Source organism: Dioscorea cayenensis, chromosome 12 (genome assembly GCF_009730915.1).
Source record: "Dioscorea cayenensis subsp. rotundata cultivar TDr96_F1 chromosome 12, TDr96_F1_v2_PseudoChromosome.rev07_lg8_w22 25.fasta, whole genome shotgun sequence".
Classification (NCBI taxonomy): Eukaryota; Viridiplantae; Streptophyta; class Magnoliopsida; order Dioscoreales; family Dioscoreaceae; genus Dioscorea; species Dioscorea cayenensis.
Window position 1 is genome coordinate 17,536,465 of NC_052482.1, and position 20,050 is coordinate 17,556,514.

Consider the following 20,050-nt stretch of genomic DNA (forward strand, 5'->3'; position numbering starts at 1 on the left):
CTCAATCAAATAAACGGCGGCGCAACATCAACCAAGGGATTAAAACAAGGATGATCAAGCCTCATCTCCAGGGAGGCTGTCATTTTCCAAAGCCACTCAACTCACCTCGCCAACTCATCCCTAGTCTCATTTCCCACAGAAGTTGACCCTCAGAAGTAAAGGGTGGATAGGCATTGCTCCCCGGAACTTCAATAAAATAAAATAAAAAATTAAATAATTTATAATTTCATGGAACTTGCCAAGAAGTTGCACTAAATCGGTTGCGTCATCATTGATGACGCACTCCACATCCTCTCCCGCCACGTCATTGCTTTCGCAAAAAAGCATTCTTTTTCTCTCGTCTCTCATTTATACCCCCACTTTGTCACTTTATTTACACTCTACACCACTCACTCTCCACAGTGGCACACTCGTAAATAACTGACAAAACAAGGCCCATTCACTTCCGTTGAATCAACCCCGACGACTCAAAAATAAAAGGTTTAATTGTTGTACAGATCCCTATAATTATATACTTTCTATTTTTTTAGTCATTGCAATATTTTTAAATATAATTAAGTTCTTATATTTAGTTGAGTTGAGTCATTCTAGTCCGCTCTGTAGATGGACATGTGTAAATTATAAAGATTTAATTATAACTTAAAATATTGTCGTGGACTAGAATGACTCAACCAAATATGATGACTTAATTGTATCCAAAAATATTAGAAGGACTAAAAATATAGAAAATACATAATTATAAGGGCATGTACGGCAATTAAACCAAAATAAAAGTATGACTTGCAAAAATAAATTAAATTATATTATATTATATTATATTAAAATCAGAAGATAATAAATAAATTAAAATAAGGAATTTTTTATTTGTTATTTTATTTTAATAAAATAAAATAAACCAAAGAAGATGGGATGAGACTCAAGCTCAAATCCAAGTCAAGAAGTTAGAACTCAAAGTAGAGTCCAGTTGAATTGAGCCCAAGCTCAAGTCCGACTCCAAGCAAGTCAAACCCATACAAAAATAAAGCACAAGTCAAGTCAACTCAAGTCAATTAATTATATAATTTTTTTCTCCCATATGTCCCTGTACATTGTACTAATTACGAGTTTATCCCTCAATAAACCCAAATATTATATATCTTTTAAAATTTGATTTGCTGGCATATATACCCATCCAGTTATGTTAAATAACTAAAAAAACTATATATATATATATTTATTTATTTAAATTCTTGAATTATCTTTTACCAATGTTAATTTTTATTTATATGTAATGAATAAAATGAGTAATTTTTTTAGTAGTATATATATATATATATATTGATGATGTATTTAGAGTTAAGAGTATAAGTGCAAACAAATTTTTATAGCTATACATGACATTCAGTTTTATTAAGGATACACATATAATTCGATAAATTTTATGTGTATAACAAAAACAAAACCATTTTGTAAATAACACGATATTATATATGTCATCTTTATACACTTCTAACCATTTTACATTTTTTTACAATTTTGTATAAAAATATATTCATCTCAGATTACAATATTTGTAGTAAAAATTTTCACTATATTTAAATGTTGATGGTCAATTCGCATTAAAAAATTAAATAAACGTTTTTTATCTAGTTCAACGAAAAATACAATAATTAAATAATATTATATAATATTTTATTTATTTCTAAACACTTGTCAAGAGGAATAACTCAAAAGCTTCAATAAAATAAAAAAATATAAATAATTTATAACACCATCGCTACATCATCATGATGCTATGTGTAAGTACAAAATTATTTGGAAAAAAATAAAAATTTAACGGTCACCGACCAACGGAACAAACAAAAAAAAACGAATTTTTTGGCATCTAATTTTCTTTTGAATCCCCACCCCAACTTCTCAAGTGTAAAAAGTTTAATTTAGAGAGGGTGGATTTCGAGGATATGAGATTTGTTTATTAATTATGTTAGAAGTTTGAGATTTTTAAACTTGTACCTCTATTGGGAGATTGGGATTTCCATTAGAGGTTTAAAAAATTAGGTTTGTTATTATGTTTTCATTGCTACATATTATGAAAATGTATTTTCATCTTTTTCATGTTTTTTTGGGATGGTTTTCATATGGTCTCTTCTGTTTATTTACGAAGTGGGTTTATTGGTTATATGTAATCTTGAATACCTAAGCATCTTGCTTATTTTTTTCCCATCATTCTTCATTCTCTATGTGATTTTTCTTGCAAATTGTGGGAGATCTTGTATATTTCATTCATGTTATCTTTGCTCAAATTTGATAGATATAAGACATTAATTATGTATGCTTGAGTCATGTTACTCTAACTATCCTCCATTGAATTAATTGAATTAATTGAATTAGTTTTGATAAGTGTCTTGATTTTTTTCATTTATGCTATGAAGTATACTAACTAGAATTTTAATTAATCCTATTGTGAATTTATTTACTTAATGCCATTTTTTGTTTTGGTTCCATAAAGATCTAATGAGATATCTGGATCATCTGATTTGGTTTGCTACTTGCTATTTTTTAGCAGTGTCATTTGATGATCATGTACATTTATTTTTATGTTTAGATATGGGAGGAAAATCCAATGCATGAACTAAGTCAAATGGAACATTTGATGATTTTGTACATTTTTTTTTATGTTTAGATGTGAGAGAAGATCCAATGCATGAACTAAGTAAAATAAAACCAAATGGGTCAAGTTTTACAAATCTTTTGCTTTCCATTAATCCGTATGATGTGGTTGGAAGCTCAGTAGCAACAGACTCGACACAACAAAGCTTGGTAGAAAAACATCTATGCAACGGGAAGCTCGGCTAAGGAAATCTTAAAAGTAAAAAGCTCTCTTTTGGGAAGTTTTGATTGGTAGGTACTCCAACAAAATATTACTCTCCCTCGTAATTATAGAAAGTGAATTATTGAACTTAGCTAAATTGTTGATTCTCTTGTCATTTGTGTTAAAGTAGGGAATGTCATTCAGAAGAAAATATGATACAACTTGATGATGGAGAGGAAAATATGAAACAATGTAGTTATAACAACGATAAGGTTAGTTTGTTAATAGTTATTGTAATTAGATACATGATATTAATAATTTCAAAATAATAAATAACTGGATTTTTTTTTTTTTACAACAGAATGGTGATATTTGTGGTGTTGATATCCCCAAGTTAGGTAAAACCTTTGGCACTAAGGAAGAAGCATACTCATTTTACAATGCTTATGCATTGAATGCTGGATTTAGCATAAGGAAAGGATGGGTTAAGAGAAATAAAAATGGTGCAGTGAATTGTTGGAAATTTTGTTTTTCCAAATAAGGGAATCGTGTTCAAGATAAGAGGTATGAGAATTTGAAAATTCATCAGACTGAGACAAGAACAAGTTGTTTAGATCATATGATAATTTCATGTGAAGATACTGTGATATTTATAGTATCAAGTTTTAAAGGGCAACATGATCATGAACTTGCGTGGAAAGAGTTTACACATATGGTACGATCACACTAGAAAATTAGTGCAGCTAAATCAACACAAGTAGAATTGGCTTATGAGGCAGGATTTACATCAACAGAGCTACAAGAGTTGCAACATAAGATGACTGGAGGTTAGTTGAAAGTTAGTTTTTTTTTCCGGTGTATGATGTTTGCAACATAAGATTTCAACAAGATGTGAGTTAAAGACCCACTTTTTGTATATGATATGCACTTAGATGATGAAGGAATGATTACAAACATTTTTTTTTGGGCTGATGGGAAAGGAAGATCAGATTATGAAGTTTTTGGTGACATAGTTACATTTGATACTACTTTTCGAACAAACAATTATGATAGACCTTTTGGTTCCATTGTTGGGGATCAATAATCATGGTCAAACAATAGTGTTTGGTGCAGCTCTTCTATATCAAGAGAATGTGGAGTCATTTGTTTGGTTATTTCAAACATTCATAGGGGTGATGAATGGGAAACGTCTAACTACTATTCTAATTGATCAAAGTGTTGCAATGGCAAAAACAATAATAATAGCCTTCCCAAACTACTCATCATCGCCTATGCATTTGGTACATATACCAAAATGCAGCCAAACATTTGGCAAATGTATTTTTTGGTATGCACTCTTTCGCCATTGCATTTCAACAAGTTATATATGACTATGAAGATGAAGCATCTTTTCTTGAAGCATGGGAAAATCTACTTAAAAAATATAATTTAAGAGAGAACCCATGGCTTTGAAATTATTTGAAGAAAGAAAAAAGTGGGCAATGGTATACAGTTGACATATTTTTTATGGAAATATGATGAGCGCCCAAAGAAGTGAGAGCTTTAATAGTGTATTAAGGAATTATTTGACATCAAAACTTAGGGTAGCAAGATTTTTTGAACAATTTGAGAGAGTTCTTAAAGATAGGCGATATGCAGAGCTTTAAGAAGATTACAAGATGATGGATCAATCAATATCATCAAAGGAGTTTTGCTCAATCTTAAGACAAATAGTGCAATTGTACACTCCGAGTATTTTTCAAAAGTTGAAGGATGAACACGGTAAGATTCTTTATGTGATGGCTGAATTACTAAGTGAAGCAAATAATTTGAAGACCTACAAGGCTGTTAATGTTGATGCTCCCAGCTATGCATGCTTGGTGACATTTGATTGCTTAACTGAGACAATTGAATGTAGTTGTAGAAAATTTGAATTTTCTAGAATTCCTTGTATGCACATGTTGCGTGTCTTAGATGTAAATCAGGAAATTATGCTTCCCGATAAGAACATAATGAAAATGTGGACTAGGAAAGCATGAGATATGGATACTTGCATTTTTGTATCCATCACAACAGAAGAAGATCCTAGGGTGGCAAAGAGCAAGAGATACATGGATATGTGCCATCATTATCAGAAATTAATTTTAGAAGCATCTGAATATGAAGAAGCTTATATAGAGGTTGTGCGTCATTACTTTGTGTTTGATGTGAAGGTGAAGGACATTGTGAAGATGTCTCATTTAGGAAAAGGAGATTATCTATCAACAATTGATATATTGAATTAGAATTTCATATCATGACTATCATGGTGCTAGAGGATTGGCAATAAAGTATAAGGCAAGTCGTGGCGGTCGTAGCACTAAAAGAATAAAAGGGTCACTAGAGCAACCGAAAAAGAAAAAAAAAGTTAACACCTATGACTGATACTTTTATTCTTTAATTGTAATATCAAATAGTTTTAAATGAAATGGAAATTATCATCGTAAATTTTTTTTTAATTGGCTTACATGTGATGAATTGACTTGATTTCAATTAAGGAATTAAGGGCTATGTGCAGGTTGTTATATTGACCTAAATTGTTGATTTTCAGTTAACTATCTATCCTTAATGACATTTGTTGATCTTATGCAGGTATGATGCAGCAATTGTACTAAAAAATCATTTATGTAATCATGTTCTAGGAGAAGCAGAGTTCATCAGATTTAGGAGCAATGGTCCAATTGGATTGCTCTTTTGGATTTTACAGACATGTGTTTTTGCAACAACAAATATGCAATTTTGATGGATGATGTTTGTGCACTTTACAAGTCTATCAAAACAAGAGCTTGTTAATTTTGATAGATTTTGTTTGAACTATGTGCAAAACCATGATTGAATTTGGTGTGTGCAGTGCATGGGATGACTTTTAAATTTGCTTGTTTCTCAGATTTCATTGAATGATAGAAGGTTGTTAAATTTTGATTATTTTCAGATTTTATGATATGCTTAAGAGATTTATGAGCAATTGTCCAATTAGATTGCTCTTTTGAATTTTAGAGATGTGTTGTTGCAGTAGGAGATATGCAATTTTGATGGATGGTATTTATGCACTTATAAGTCTAACAAAAAGGACAACATGCTATTTTTCAAATTTGAAAATTTCCTGGAGAAGAAATTTTGGGTTTTGGGCATGCAGTGAATGTCTTGGATTTTGTTTGTGCCATGTGCAAAACATAATTGAATTTAGTGTGTGTAATGCATGGGATGACTTTTAAATATAATTGTTCTCATATTTTTTGAATGATAGAAGGTTGTTAAATTTTAATTATTTTTAGAATTTATAATGTATGCAACTTGTCCAAATCTGAAACAAATGGTATTTAGGTCAGCGTAATATTTAGTATAACATTCATGTGGTAGCTACTTTTGTTATAAAGGCAAACAATGACTTTTGGTGTTCTTTTAAATGTTGGCATGTTATTAATTTATCTTGTTGCTCATCTGTCTGCCAACAACTTATTTGGTAAGTACTGATTTTGTGGCATTCACATTAGAGAGAGACCTATTATTTGATCACAAGAACTTTGTTTACATTATACTGCCCAAAAGTAAGACACTCATTTACATTATATTTTCTTAGCACCCCTTCATTAAGTGGTTTGCTGCTTATTTAAAAACTCTGACAGAACCAAAATAAAATACAACCAAAAATGACCAACAAGATATTCAGAATGACTGGTAATAGATATAATGCCATATGTCTATCCTTTGTTTGGCCATTGCTTCATTGACTATCAAGCTATGGTTGGTGCCATCTACATAGCTTAAATTCCCAGCATGTTGTGCTATTGAGTTTTGTCAATTTGAAGATGCGAGCCCCATCATTGTGAAGCTCCAGACCATGTTGATCATGAATCTATCCGACTTTAGCAGTATATTCTACATGGAACAACCTCCTAATACAACTACACCAATAAGAAAATACATCATATTCTCATTCATGAATTAAATTCTTTTCATCTATAATCATTTCTGCATATAACTGAAATATCTAATGCAGATGAAATTTGGGAGCATTCCTTTGTCCCCAAGCAAAATGAACAACTTCCCTCCTTGAATATCTGACAATGAAAGACTTATTTTCATGAGAACTCAGTATATTTGTCTCTATCTGGATCCCTAACCAATTGAGCAACAAAAACATTAAGCATATTAGTTCATCCACAATCTATATAATACAAAATTTATTAAGTTGTAATAAACAACAATACCATGTAAAGAAGTTTGCCACTAAGCAGAGACTGATTAATGAATTTGATAAAATCCTTCTTCTTTACTAATTTACATAGATCATGTAGACCATGACTAACAAATTCATAGTAATAATTAGAAGCATTTCTATGTAGTAGATGAACAATAAAATAGACCAAGAGCCAACTAGAGCAGGTTAGATGAACAATAAAATTCGGTCAGTTAGAGCCTCACTTGGCATGTGAATTCTCCAAGCATCTCAACCAAGTAGAAAAATAATAATGTTCATCATCAGGATCTCTAATAGAAGCCCTACTTTTGGCGATATCCATGGTGCTATCAGGCTTTTTTTTTTTTACCATTCTTGGATGAACATTACTAATGTTAAGATATCTCCATAAATTTGAATGTGGTAATTATCTCCCAAGATGATTTTTGTCTCTTACCTTACAATGCATCATTACTAATATTCGAACTCCACCTGTCCATCACACGCGGCGAAATTCACTAACACTCTGAGTATGATCTCGATGTTGTTTTGATCTTGCGTGGCAGAGGCACCGTTGAGGGGAAGGAGAAGATCCAGTCGGGAAGGTTGCCAGAGAAGCGGTTTCTGACATTGGAGAGTTGACAAAGGTTCTACCATTTGAGAACGGCACCGCTGAGTTCATGGCTTAGATCCATGAATTCCAATGATTTACAGCGGCCAGTAGGAGCGAAATCTCGTCGAAGATTTGGTTGCTGGCAAGATCAAGGAAGAGATGCGCCCTCACTTGGTCGAACATAGGTTGGAGAAAGGAGATTGGAGGATGAATAAATGGCCTCAAGAACATCTTATGCACTCTTTTTCTCTTTACACTAAGGGTTCAGAGACCTAAGAAGAGGGGAAGAAAAGGCAAAATGAAGTGAAGATGGCCAAAAATTTTTCCCAATTCCCGCTTACTAGAAAATTTGTAATTTTGATCACTTTGGCAGTTCTTTCAGCCACTGTTAAACAAAAAAAAAAAAAAAAGAATCACTTTTCCAAACAATTTCTGTGGACATGTGACGTCTTTTTAAAGAGACATATATTAGGATCCAAATGAAAGACCAAGATGAATCCCATTCTCCCGCCACGTCATCACTGTTGCAAAAGCATTCTTTTTCTCCTCCCATTTATACCCCCACTTTGTCACTTTATTTGTACTTTACATCACTCATTCTTAGGGGTGGTAATGGGGCGGGGAATCCCCGATCCCAGCGGGGACCCGACCCGATGGGGATGGGGATTCCGAATCCTCCCCATGTGGTGAGGGACGGGGCCAATCCGTCCCCGTTTCCTAAATCGGGGATGGGGACCGGGGAATGCCTCCCGCACGTGAGGGATCCCCGACCCGATTAAAAATACATATATATATATATATATATATATATATATATTGTGTATATGTATGTATAATTTTTCCAACATAAAAAACTTCAATGGCCTAGGTAATAATATAAAAAACTCTGATTTTAATTTAATTGCGCTAATCACATAAACTATTTATTTTAAACTAATAACAATTAAAATTAGATATAAGAACCCCATGTTAAGTAGTTTTGATCTTATCATAATTTTATGTATATTTAAGTTGAGTTTTTATGTTCGATATGTAATAATATTTTTTTACTATGAGAATCTCCGTGGGGAGGGAAATTCCGTGAGGGGATGGGGATGAGGAAGAATTCCCGTCTGAGGAATCGGTGATGGGGAATCCATCCCGCCATTGGCGAGGACGGGGACAGGGCATCCCCGCCCCGCCCCAGCCTCGTTACCACCCCTACTCATTCTCTACAATGGCGCACTCTTAAATAACCAAAAAACCATGCCCATTCACTTCCGTTGAATCAACCCCGACGACCCCTCGGAAACAAATCTCACCCTTGATTTCACAGCCCCATGTGCGCATCGCCTTCTACTTGGGTCTCACCAACAATGAGTCTTCGTATTAGGGCCTGTTAATTTGGGGAAGTGATCTGAAATGGAAAAGTAGGGAAAGTGACACTTCTCTGAAGTGGGAGAAAAGTGATTTTCACTTCCATCACTTTCTTATGTTCATTTGTCGGAAAATAAGAATAGAAACTGAGAATTTAGATGGTAAGTGAAGTTATATGAGTTCAAAAAAAAAAAAAAAATTTTGAAAGTGAAAAAAATAAAATTTTTATAAATTGACTCACTTCCCCCACTTCAATAAAAAAAAATATATTAAAATAAGTTTAATTCAAAATCCACTTTAAATAGAAATGGAGTACTTCTTCCACTTCTAAACAAATGAACATATAAAATAGAAGAAATCAACCCACTTCCCCAGCACTTCATTCCAAATAAATGAATAAACAAACCTTAGTCCGATTAGGATATCTAACTTTCACCCAGGCGACCCTGGTTCAAATCCCGGCAAAAAAATTCTTCTTTTTTTAATCCCGCCAAAGGGAATTATTCAAAATATCTTTTTTCTTTTTGAGCAAAAAAACAAATATTCTAGGGAAAAAAAATATAACTAATTTTCTTCAATGATAGTCTACATACTTCTGTTCAAAAACACTAACTAATACTCAGATGAAAATAAAAAAACATGACAAATTCCAATCATCCCATTACACTACAAACGCGTCTGCACCAAGCCAGTGAAAGAACATCCGGCGACAAAATTTTATCGGTTTTGCGGGTCGGATGGTTAACATTAAAAGGTTTAAGCCTCTTCAGTGTGATGCAAGCACCTTGTTGACAGGATTGGCCTCAAAACCGTGCACCCTGAGCCGATAGATGCATGTCTGAATTGAGTTTCCATGGTTGGAGGTGACCTCCAAGCGAACAGTGTCAACAACAGTCATAGTATGAGGATCTATGTCGAATGTTTGCACATTGTTCTTCTCAAGATCATATTCGAAATCTAAGAGCTGCACCATTGACTGAGTTTCGTTGATCGCGTCAGTGACCTCTGATTCAATCCATCCAAACACCCGACCTGTCTTCGGGGCACTAGATCTGTCATAAGAAACACTCTGCGTGTGCCACAGGAAGACATTAGGCTTGAACAAAGATGGCATAATTTACAGAGAAATCTTGAGTGACACACATGAAGACGCTACACTTGAAAAAAGACAACATAATTTATAGAGAACTAATAACCTTCATAGTTTTCATTATGTACTTCTATTTTACTATTTTTGTTTGGTACTACCACAATTGACAAGTATGCAGGAAACAATGGGAAAAGTAACAAACACAAAGCATACAAGAAACTTGAAATGAGATAATTATGATACAGGACAAACAAATTTAACCAATGCTTGCATAATATGGCTCACACTTAAATGTAAAACAACATGAACAAAAGTCTGTTGTGTGACAGCAAAACAAAGAAGATTACTTGCTGAAAGTTTACCAGAAAATGTAGTAAGAAAAGAGGAAAGAAAACGCATATCTAGCATAAAATTAAATTTAAGAGTTACGATTTGGCTTATTTTATTAAAAAAAGGTCTTAAAATACAATAGCTGTGAATTTTTATCATAAAAAATAATACATAACCATAGAATAAATACAAAGTCCTTTGAAAGGTGTATGACACTCTGACTTTTAACTCAATCAAAAGCACAAATTACAGTTTATATCAGAGTCCAACTGGAACAAAACATATATTTGTATGAACCAATCAAAAAACAAAGAGAGGAATGTTTGTTCTAAGAAATTGACCTCCAAAGCCACATCGCCCTTATGTTTGCATTGGAGGTTGCTAAATTGTCATAATCCTAATTGTTTAGCACAAAAAAAGGGCTAAATTGACTCTCTTCTGATGTAAATACCATAGGCACTGGGCATAAGGTAGGAATGCCTGTCACCTACATGGGATAAGATGGGGTAAAAGTAGATTAGCTATTCCACCGGCTAATGCTGATCTCTTAGGCCATTTCCTGTTGGTAAGGAATCCAGATAAGAATTTTATATCCCATTTATCCCCAAACTAAACCAATTGCCTGAGAAGAGGCAGCATCTAGATGCGCATCAAAAATCAAATACCAGCTTTGCTTAAAACTCATAGAATTCACATCCTTCAAAAACACAAAGCTCTTATTTAAAAATCATAGCTCCAAAAATGTTTCTAAATATATGTTACAGTACATTCATGTCGCAAGAAAATGTAATATGCCTAAAAAAATCCCAAATGAGCAACAGTAGAAAGGTTTCAACTAGAGTCAGTCATTTGGACACGCAACGTAAAATCAGATGTAACTTGAGAATAAAATTTGGTTGCTATATCACTCTAGTTCCAATTATAATTCCATGTGATATGACAGCAACATAAAAGGCAAATTATCAGGAAAGGAAAGAATTACCGACAGGAAGACCTAGAAGAAATTCAGTTATTGAAGATGGAGGAACCAAGATATGGATAGGTTATGCAACATTTTATAAAAATGCACTTCTTTTATCCATTTAACAATCAGCTCAATTTGCTGGCCAGCCATGCCATGCACCATAAGCTCTTCATTTACTTTCTACTCTCGTACATTTTAGTAATGTCTCAAGTTGACCAAATAAATTTGTTCTAGGGTTTAATCTGACATTGTATTATATCTAAATGGCTAGTCTAATTAAATACCAGAATCAAGGACAATTGAGTGACTAGAAAAATGTAACTTTATTATCATGACAATAAGCAAATGTAGCAATTATTTCGAGTCAGTCACATGCAAAATCCAAATAACTCAGTTTGATGTTTAAAGGTAGCTTGAGCATGTGTTTGACTTAAAATAAGAAGTCGAAGCCTGCAGAACTCATTGAAAGCCCAAAACGTTTTCTTAGGCTATTGTCATGAGCCTATTCCACAAAAGCCCCAGTTAAAAGCTTGTGCTGGAAAAGTTTTCTAAAAAGCAGACAAAATGGAGTTCAATGAATTCTTTCTGCAAAGGTTATGGGGAGAAGACCTCTTTCCCATCAAGCTCTTTTAACAGAAAGATCAACCAAAGGCACCTCAAAGACACAAATCATTATCAGATTATAAAGGTGTAATACTCCACAAACATCTCTAGCAAAGGTCACTGAACGGCACCAAACAACCAAAAGGTATCAATACCTTGACATATACACAAAAATAATATAGAAGAAGGAAACTAGAATAAGGGTCCAAACTAGATAATTCCATAAACAACCCCTGGTTGTTTTCAAATTAGTGAATTTTGGGATTGGAAGAATGGGTAAGGGAATGTCTTTTCATTAAAAACTTTGATTGATTTTGTTAAGGAAATACAATCAAGAACTAATCTTCTATTTTGTAGTGAAAAAGGATCATGACTTTATTAGCACACAAGCATAAAGCATGTCAATAATTAACATGGCACATCAACACAGCTCTTGAAGAAGATAATCACCACATAATTATAAATTTAATGATCTTAAAAACGATATGATTTTACAATGGTTTTCTATCTCTCCTTGATACCTTATGCAATAGAACTGTTCTAACGGAATCAAAAGTTTCCATTCTAGTAAAAACTGCAGAAGTTTATATACTTACAAAAATTCAAAAAAGTCTACTTACATCAAAGGCCATACATACTAAAAAAATATTATTACATTATCTCAAATATTTAAATGCAAAAAGCTCAGTCAAAGTTACTTCTGGCTAGAGGCGTCACATTTAGCTAATAACATGTTCTAAACCTTAACAAGACTGTTCAAATAAATGTTTAACATCCTACCCATTCTTTTAAATGTTGTCTTCATAATCAACAATTTGCCAACTATAAAAAGGGGGGAAAGCCTGAAATGACCCATATTTTTCTATGTCAACACTACTATGTTCACAATGAAGATAGGAAGAACAATACTCAAAATAAATTAAATATTTCCAGTGCATGGATGAGGAAACGACTAAGGCGAGAAATACCTCAGAGACATGCTCTAATGTGATTGCCTTAATAAAAACTGCTGTTCTGAGTTTGATATCTACAAACCCAGTGCTTCCTTTCAAAGCAAAACACTGGCCAGGCTCTCCAAAACTTGGCTCCAACATTTTCTTAGCATTCTGATGGATATAATTCCTACCCGGGACTCTAAGCCAACTGGAAGGTCTTCCAAAAACACAGGGTTCGGAATGTCCAACAATCCTAGCACCACTAGAAGCTAAAGCATAATCAGGCCTTCCTATCCCATCAGCAGCATGCTTCTCAATCTCTTTTTCAACAATAGCCTTTGCTAAAACCCTTATTTCATCCAAACTGACATCATTACCACTACCTTCAAAATTTCTACTCTTTTTCAACTCATCCCAAAAAGCTCTCAAATTCTTCCTTCGACAGAAGTCCCATTTCTTTCAGCTCACCCAATGACCTGCCCAAACTGTTGGTTCTACCTTCCAGCTCCTTCAATTCATTCTCAATAAGAACAGTCCTCTCCTCAATTTCCTTTTTCAAGTCCCTCTTCACAAGCCCAATACCATTTTCAATTTTCTTATCCAGAACTTCTAGCTGGACCTGCAACATTGCTGTCATCTTCTTTACAGAAGACTCAAGGTTAGAAACCTGGGTCTCATAATCCAATGAAGCAAATGGAGAATGGTCATTATATTCAGCTCCATTAGTCCACCCATATATGGTCTGTCCCCAACCACAGAAGTGCTGCGAGAAGGAGCAAATTCTTTGTGACAATATTTAAAATAGTATGCCACTTGTTTCTCTCATGTTTCGACACTCTTTTGCGAGGTGGAGAAATCAACCCTCTCTTAAGTTGTTTCTCTCCTTCGCCATGCTTCTCAACATTTGGTTTTTCCAAAATGGGTCTCCTTCTCGTACCTGCTTTTGAGTTAAAGTCCAAGGTCAACGACGTGTCAACATCGTTGCCTGGGCTAGTCAAATTTCCAACATTAGCTGCCGACATGGTAGAATCTGATACTTGTCGAGTTCCTCCAAAAAAACAACCTAAAATGACGAGACAAAAAACCAATAGAAGAATAAATAAAGATCAAATAATTCCAACAGAAACCGGTATATCACCGATGAAGCCAAAGTATTAGATTTTCAATTTTAGAAAAAGTTAACATGAATGAGGGTAGGACTCGCGCTCACACTCTAAAGCCTCTTATTGTAAGAAGGATGCTAATACCTCTCTTTCTTGGTCATAGGACTAAGACCAATTGTATACAGAGGAAAATTTTTCATCTTCAATAAAGTTGTTTACTTTCATCAGATTTGTCAAGATGGAAGTTCAATCTCATCAGCACAAAAACTCAAATGCTATTGAATTGCAGTAAAAGTGATGAATCTAATATACAAAAGAAACAAATTTAATTTACATTACCAATCTTAGCAATAAACCTTCTCCGAGATTTTACCATCTAGTGTGCATTCCATATCAATATACATGCAAACAACCAAACAAGTAAAGGGCTCCTCTATGAAAAAACTCAAATCTTTCGGCAAATATTATAACCATGAGGTTCAAAAGCATCTGTTTTCACTGCGCTCAAGCAAATCCACTGAAAAAAAAAACCCAAAGGGATCAATTCAACACCTTCTCAAAGTACAAACCCTAGCAAGCGCCAGACCAAGACCAAAACAACCTCAGAGAAATCATCAACAGGCACAAAGACAAACAACAAAATCTCAAAAAACTCATCAAAAATCCAAAAAAATAGAATAAAAAACAAGAACAAGAATGGAACGGTTGTGCTTCAAATGATTCACATAACTACTGGATCCAAGAATGGAGTGAGGAGGATACCGTCGAGAGATGCGGGCTGTGCTCGGGCGGATTCTAGGGCAACGTTCGTCGCAGTGAATGCTGAGAATTCGAAATTGGGAGCGCAAAGACGAGTGATTTGGATTTGGATTTGGATTTGGATTTCAATTTCACGAGAAAGAGAGAAAAAATGAAAAGGTTCTTCGGTCAGACACGATTGGGGAGATAATATACCGTTTTATTTAAGTGAAAATTATTTAATAGTCCCTCTATAGTTTGCACTTTCACAATAAATCCTTCCAAATTTCCGGGTATTCCTTAAAGGTCTCTCCTTTATTGTGGTTTTCCTTTTCCGTTCAGATGCTTCAAACGGTGTTAAAGTTACAGTTAAGTGGCTTTAGATTTTACTTGATTACCCCTGATTGGGTAAACAAAAACCTAGGTATGTGAAATGACGATAATGCTCTCATGGTTTGGGAGGCGCTCATGGTTGGATGGTTGGATTTACGAAACGTTGGGATCTGAGATGACTTTCTCCATTAAAAGCGTAACTATTCATCTTCTACTTATTGTGCTAAAGCCAGTGGAGATCCTCTTTCCCGCAGTCGTCTCCCTCGAGGCATTCCTCCTTCGTCTTATCTGCATCCATTGCTCTCTCGTTGAAGGCCTTCCATTGAAGGTATTTCAGCAACATCCTCGAAGGAAAATTCCAACCAAGAGGTGAGAACACGTGCCTGGATTGGCCCTTCAAGTAGGATGAGGATAATGCTGTGTGTAGTGCATAGTTTTACTGTTTCTGTGTACCATTAGTTAGTTTTCTGTGTAAAATTCGACATTTTGTGATGTGTATTTAGTTATGTTTGTCTTTTTGTTTGTTTATTTTCTTGTGTATTATGTTTCGCTTTTGGTGTATAATAAGGTATTTGTCTTTCAGTTATTGATTGATTATGTGTGTGTTTTTACGACAACATAAGATAACGACAACGCTAGTAAATGCAAGGTGTTATCTTACTCCTGTTGTGGAAATAATCTTGGAGTTAAGGAAGGAAATGAATAGACGGCACTAGAAGATCTTCCGAGGAATGCCTTTTGGCCATTTGATGGATGTTGCACCTGTGATGTAGTGGAAAGGGGTGCTTCATGTGATGCTACAGGTTTATGATGATCACAACTAGCTATTCAAATTTAAGATAGGAGAGAACATGTTATCATTTAAGGCAGAAGCGTGGCACCAATCTCGCCCTCCTCTATGGTGGAGATATTGTATCTTTCAAGCACAAGAGGGTCCAATCCAAGTTTGAGTAGGCATCTTTCAGCAAAATGCATAACTGTCACCCTGACGCAATATATAAAACCTATTTAAGCTTGTATGCAGGAAAAACGATGATATGGAGACATTTGTGAAGCTTCTTCTGGTCTACTTCTTGTCCACCATCTTCTTCTCTAGTATTTTATGGCCATGGTCTTCTATTTCAAAATTTTATTTTGTTTGGACTTTTAGATAGATGAATTTTTAATAATAATAAATTAATTAAATAGGAATTTTCAAAACATTGTTTATTCAGAGCAACATGTCTCCAAATTTACTTGAACTGTAGTAAGAATTTTTTTTTTTAATAAAATGGACAAGGCATTCGCTATATTATGAGATGAAGCCACGATTGTGGTATATATATATATATATATATATATGAAAAAAAAATATTTAAAAGGCAAGATAATAAATTTCAAATAAATTTCTAAAGAATGATTAAAAAGTTTAGATGAAAGTAATAGTAGATACCTCTAATTCTTTCAATTCTCGTGGATGCGAAGTTGGGGCATCCATTTTTTTTTATTTTATAAATTTTAAATTCAAAATGTATAAATTTTTAAATTATAAAAAATTATAAAACACTATAAAATCTTTAACCTAAAAATATAATCTAAAACTCTAAAACCCTAAATTCTAAACAGTAAATCACAAAGTTTAAATTATAAACAGTAAACTGCAACTAGGAAAGCATAGTATTTACAATTTATAATTAAGTGTTTAAATTTGGGATTTAGATGCTAAATAAAATTTATTTTTTTTCTTAAAAAAAAAAGAAAGGAGACTGGATCTTGACATCACATCATTTGGCAAAGCTATCAAGAAATCTATTTTATAAAAATATTACTATTTTTTTCAAATCACCAAAAATATTCTTGATTTTCATCATTTTATATTTTTAAATTTTAAATTAAATTAAAATAATAAAATTTTTTTTCTATTTTACTCACTTGTGTGTGATCTCATTCCCTTTGCCTTTGTATTAGTGCATGTACCCCAGTATCTTTTGCACTTTATCATTCGCGGTGCTATAAGTATTTTTTATATTTTATTAAAAATATTAAAAGCACGAAATTAAATACAAAATCATTAAAAAAAAAATAAGAAAAGTGAAAATTAAATGAAATCATCAAAATGAAAATAAAATATAAACGGAGTTTTAATAAGTTTCCCAAACATTTATGCACATGTAAACTATTTAAAATTTTCTTATCTTTTTATCACTGTTGATGAGAAAATGGTGAAAGTTTTGGGGGAAAAAATAAAGTGAAATAAAATAAAATATTAAAAATTAATAAGATAATAAATAAATTAAAAAAAGGAAATTTTTATTTTTAATATTATTAAAAAAATAAGGAAATTAAACCAAAGAAGATGGGGATGAGACCCAAACTCAAATCCAAGTCAAGAAGTTCGAACTCAAACTAGAGTCCAGTTCAAATTGAAGTGAAGCCCAAAACCTAAGCCCAAGCCCAAGCCCAAGCCTGACTCCAAAAGAAGTCAAACACGTTCTAAAATAAAGCACTAGTCAAGTCTAACATCAATACAACTCAAGGCAATTAATTATATAATTTTTCCCCATATGTCCATGAAAACTCACTTATTTATGAGTTTATCCCTTAATAAACTCAAATATTATATCTTTTAAAATTTCATTTGCTTCCATATATACCCGTTTAATTATGTTAAATAACTAAAAAAATGCATGTATATATAGTATTGAAAAAAATTGTTCATTTTATTTATTACATATAAATAAAAATTAACATTGGAAAAGGGTAATTCAAGAATTTAAATAAAAATTTATTTTTTATCATTATAAAAATTCACTATTTATATAATTTATATTATATTTTGATGGCGTATGTAGAGTAAAGAGTATATATGTAAACAAATTTCAACCCTCACATTTGGTTTTATTAAGTATATACAAATAATTCGGCAAATATTATGTATATAACAAAAACAATTTTAATAAATAACACGATGATATTGTTTATACCATCTAAGTACACTTCTAACCATTTTACATTTTTTTTGTATTTTACAATTTTGTGCAAAAAATATAATTATCTCAAATTAAAATATTTGAAGTAAAAAATTTCACTACATTTAAATGAAAGGATAAAAAAAAAAATTCAAAAAGTAGTTTAAATATTAGGCAATAGACAATGCTTCCATGCTCATTGGTCAATCTCATTAATTTTTTTTAAATACCATGATTCCATGCTCATCGGTCAATCCGCATTAAAATTTTTTTTTTTTTTTAAATAAACGTTTCTTTTCTAGTCCACCTAAAAATATAATAACTATAAAATATTTTATTTATTTCTAAACAGTAGTCAAAAGGAAGAATAACTCATAAAGTTTCAATAAAATAAATAAATAATTTATATTTTTCGGAACTTGCCAGGAAATTCCACTCAATCGTTTACGTCATCATGACGCACTCCACATCCAATCCTGCCACGTCATCGCTATCGCCAAAGAATTCTTTTTCTTCTCCCACTTTCACCCCCACTTTATCACTTTATTTACACTATAAACCACTCACTCCCCTCAGTGGCACACTCGTAAATAACCGACAAAACCAGGCCCATTCACTTCCGTTGAATCAACCCCGACGACGCGAAAATCAAAGCACGACTCACACGATCCCGATAGAAAGCGACCGTTGATGTCGGCGCAACAAAGATCCACCGTCAATCCCGCCTCGGAAACAGATCTCACCCCCGATTTCACAACCCACGTGCGCGTCCCCATCGCCCTGGGTCCCACCAACAACGCGTATTCTAGCCTACGTGTCACCATCGGACACAACCATCCTCGAGATCACCACCGACCACTACTTCCGAGACAAACCAACGGTTGGATGAACAGAACGAATAATAACGAGACACGTGGCGCACAAAACGCGGTTTCTCCGACCACCTCTCGTTGTATATTAGCTCTGGAACCCCAACCCTGAGTTCCCCTCCGACTGAACTCGACTTCCTGAAACTCTTGTAACTCGACTTACGAGGTGAGAATACCAATCCCGAGGCGATGGCGGAGAGCTGTTTGGACACGTGGGCTTTCAGCCCTGCTTTCGCACGTGAGAACGCGGCGTTGACACGTGCGCTCCAGATCTCACTCTCCGACGAGAGGCCACCGGAGCTTCCTCCGGTGATCATGGTCCAACCGGGACCGGAAGCTGAACTGGGTGAGAAACAGAACCGTGGGCCGGACCGGTTCAGCCCGACGGGGAGAGTCGGGAAGCGGAAGGGAAGGGTGGCGCGGCGGGCGTCGACGACGTACATCACGGCGGACCCGGCAAACTTTCGTGAGATGGTTCAGAGGATGACGGGGGTTCAATTTGGTGAACCGAGTGTTCCGGTTCAGATGTCGGGTCGGGCGAGGTTGAACCGGGGTGTGGAGGAGGAGCAGCAGCGGCAGTTGTGGGGGTTACCGTCGACGTTGGACACGTCATCGGTTCATTTGGTGAACCGGGTTGAGATGGTTGAACCGGAAGGGGAGGTTGGACCGGGGTTTGAGTTGGAGCCGGTGGTGAGTTTTCCGACTTTGGAGTCGGGGGGGTTTTCTGAGAAATGTGCATCTGAGGGTTGATCTCGGGGTTTTTTCCAGCCGTTCGATCAGGATCGGACGGTGGTGGTGGTGGTGGTGGTTTGGGTTGATGTTGGGGTTTTTTCAGCCGTTCGATCAGGATCGGACGGTGGTGGTGGTGGTGGTGGTTTGGGTTGATGTTGGGGTTTTTTCAGCCGTTCGATCAGGATCGGACGGTGGTGGTGGTGGTTGTATAGCTTTCTCTTTTTGGCTAACCAGATGTGTTCTTCCTGACTTCTGGTCTTTGTTTTTGTATTTGTTTCTTGATGTACTGCGGATTTGTATTTTGTTAATGGTTTTTTTTTATTTCCTTTTTGTTTTAATTTTTTGTATAATAAAAAGTAAATTATTAAAATTAGTGGAGCTTATATTTTAGTTTTTGCTTATTAGTGAGAATGATATCATATATATATTTTGACTTGTAACATTTTG

The 20,050-nt window shown here is 34.3% G+C and overlaps 2 protein-coding genes across 2 annotated transcripts; one reads left to right on the plus strand and one right to left on the minus strand.

The window, feature by feature from the left end:
- Positions 1–9,506: 9,506 nt before the first annotated feature.
- LOC120273235 (SUN domain-containing protein 1-like) lies at positions 9,507–13,902 on the minus strand. The gene is given in 4 exon segments (XM_039279866.1): positions 9,507–10,027; positions 12,914–13,294; positions 13,296–13,675; positions 13,818–13,902. Coding segments are annotated over 4 exon segments (1,149 nt in total). The 3' UTR covers positions 9,507–9,724.
- Positions 13,903–18,973: 5,071 nt separating this feature from the next.
- On the plus strand, positions 18,974–19,827 carry LOC120273407 (calmodulin-binding protein 25-like). Its single transcript, XM_039280037.1, has one exon. It carries the CDS (start codon positions 19,061–19,063, stop codon positions 19,619–19,621), a length of 561 nt encoding a protein of 186 aa, XP_039135971.1. The 5' UTR covers positions 18,974–19,060; the 3' UTR covers positions 19,622–19,827.
- Positions 19,828–20,050: the final 223 nt, after the last annotated feature.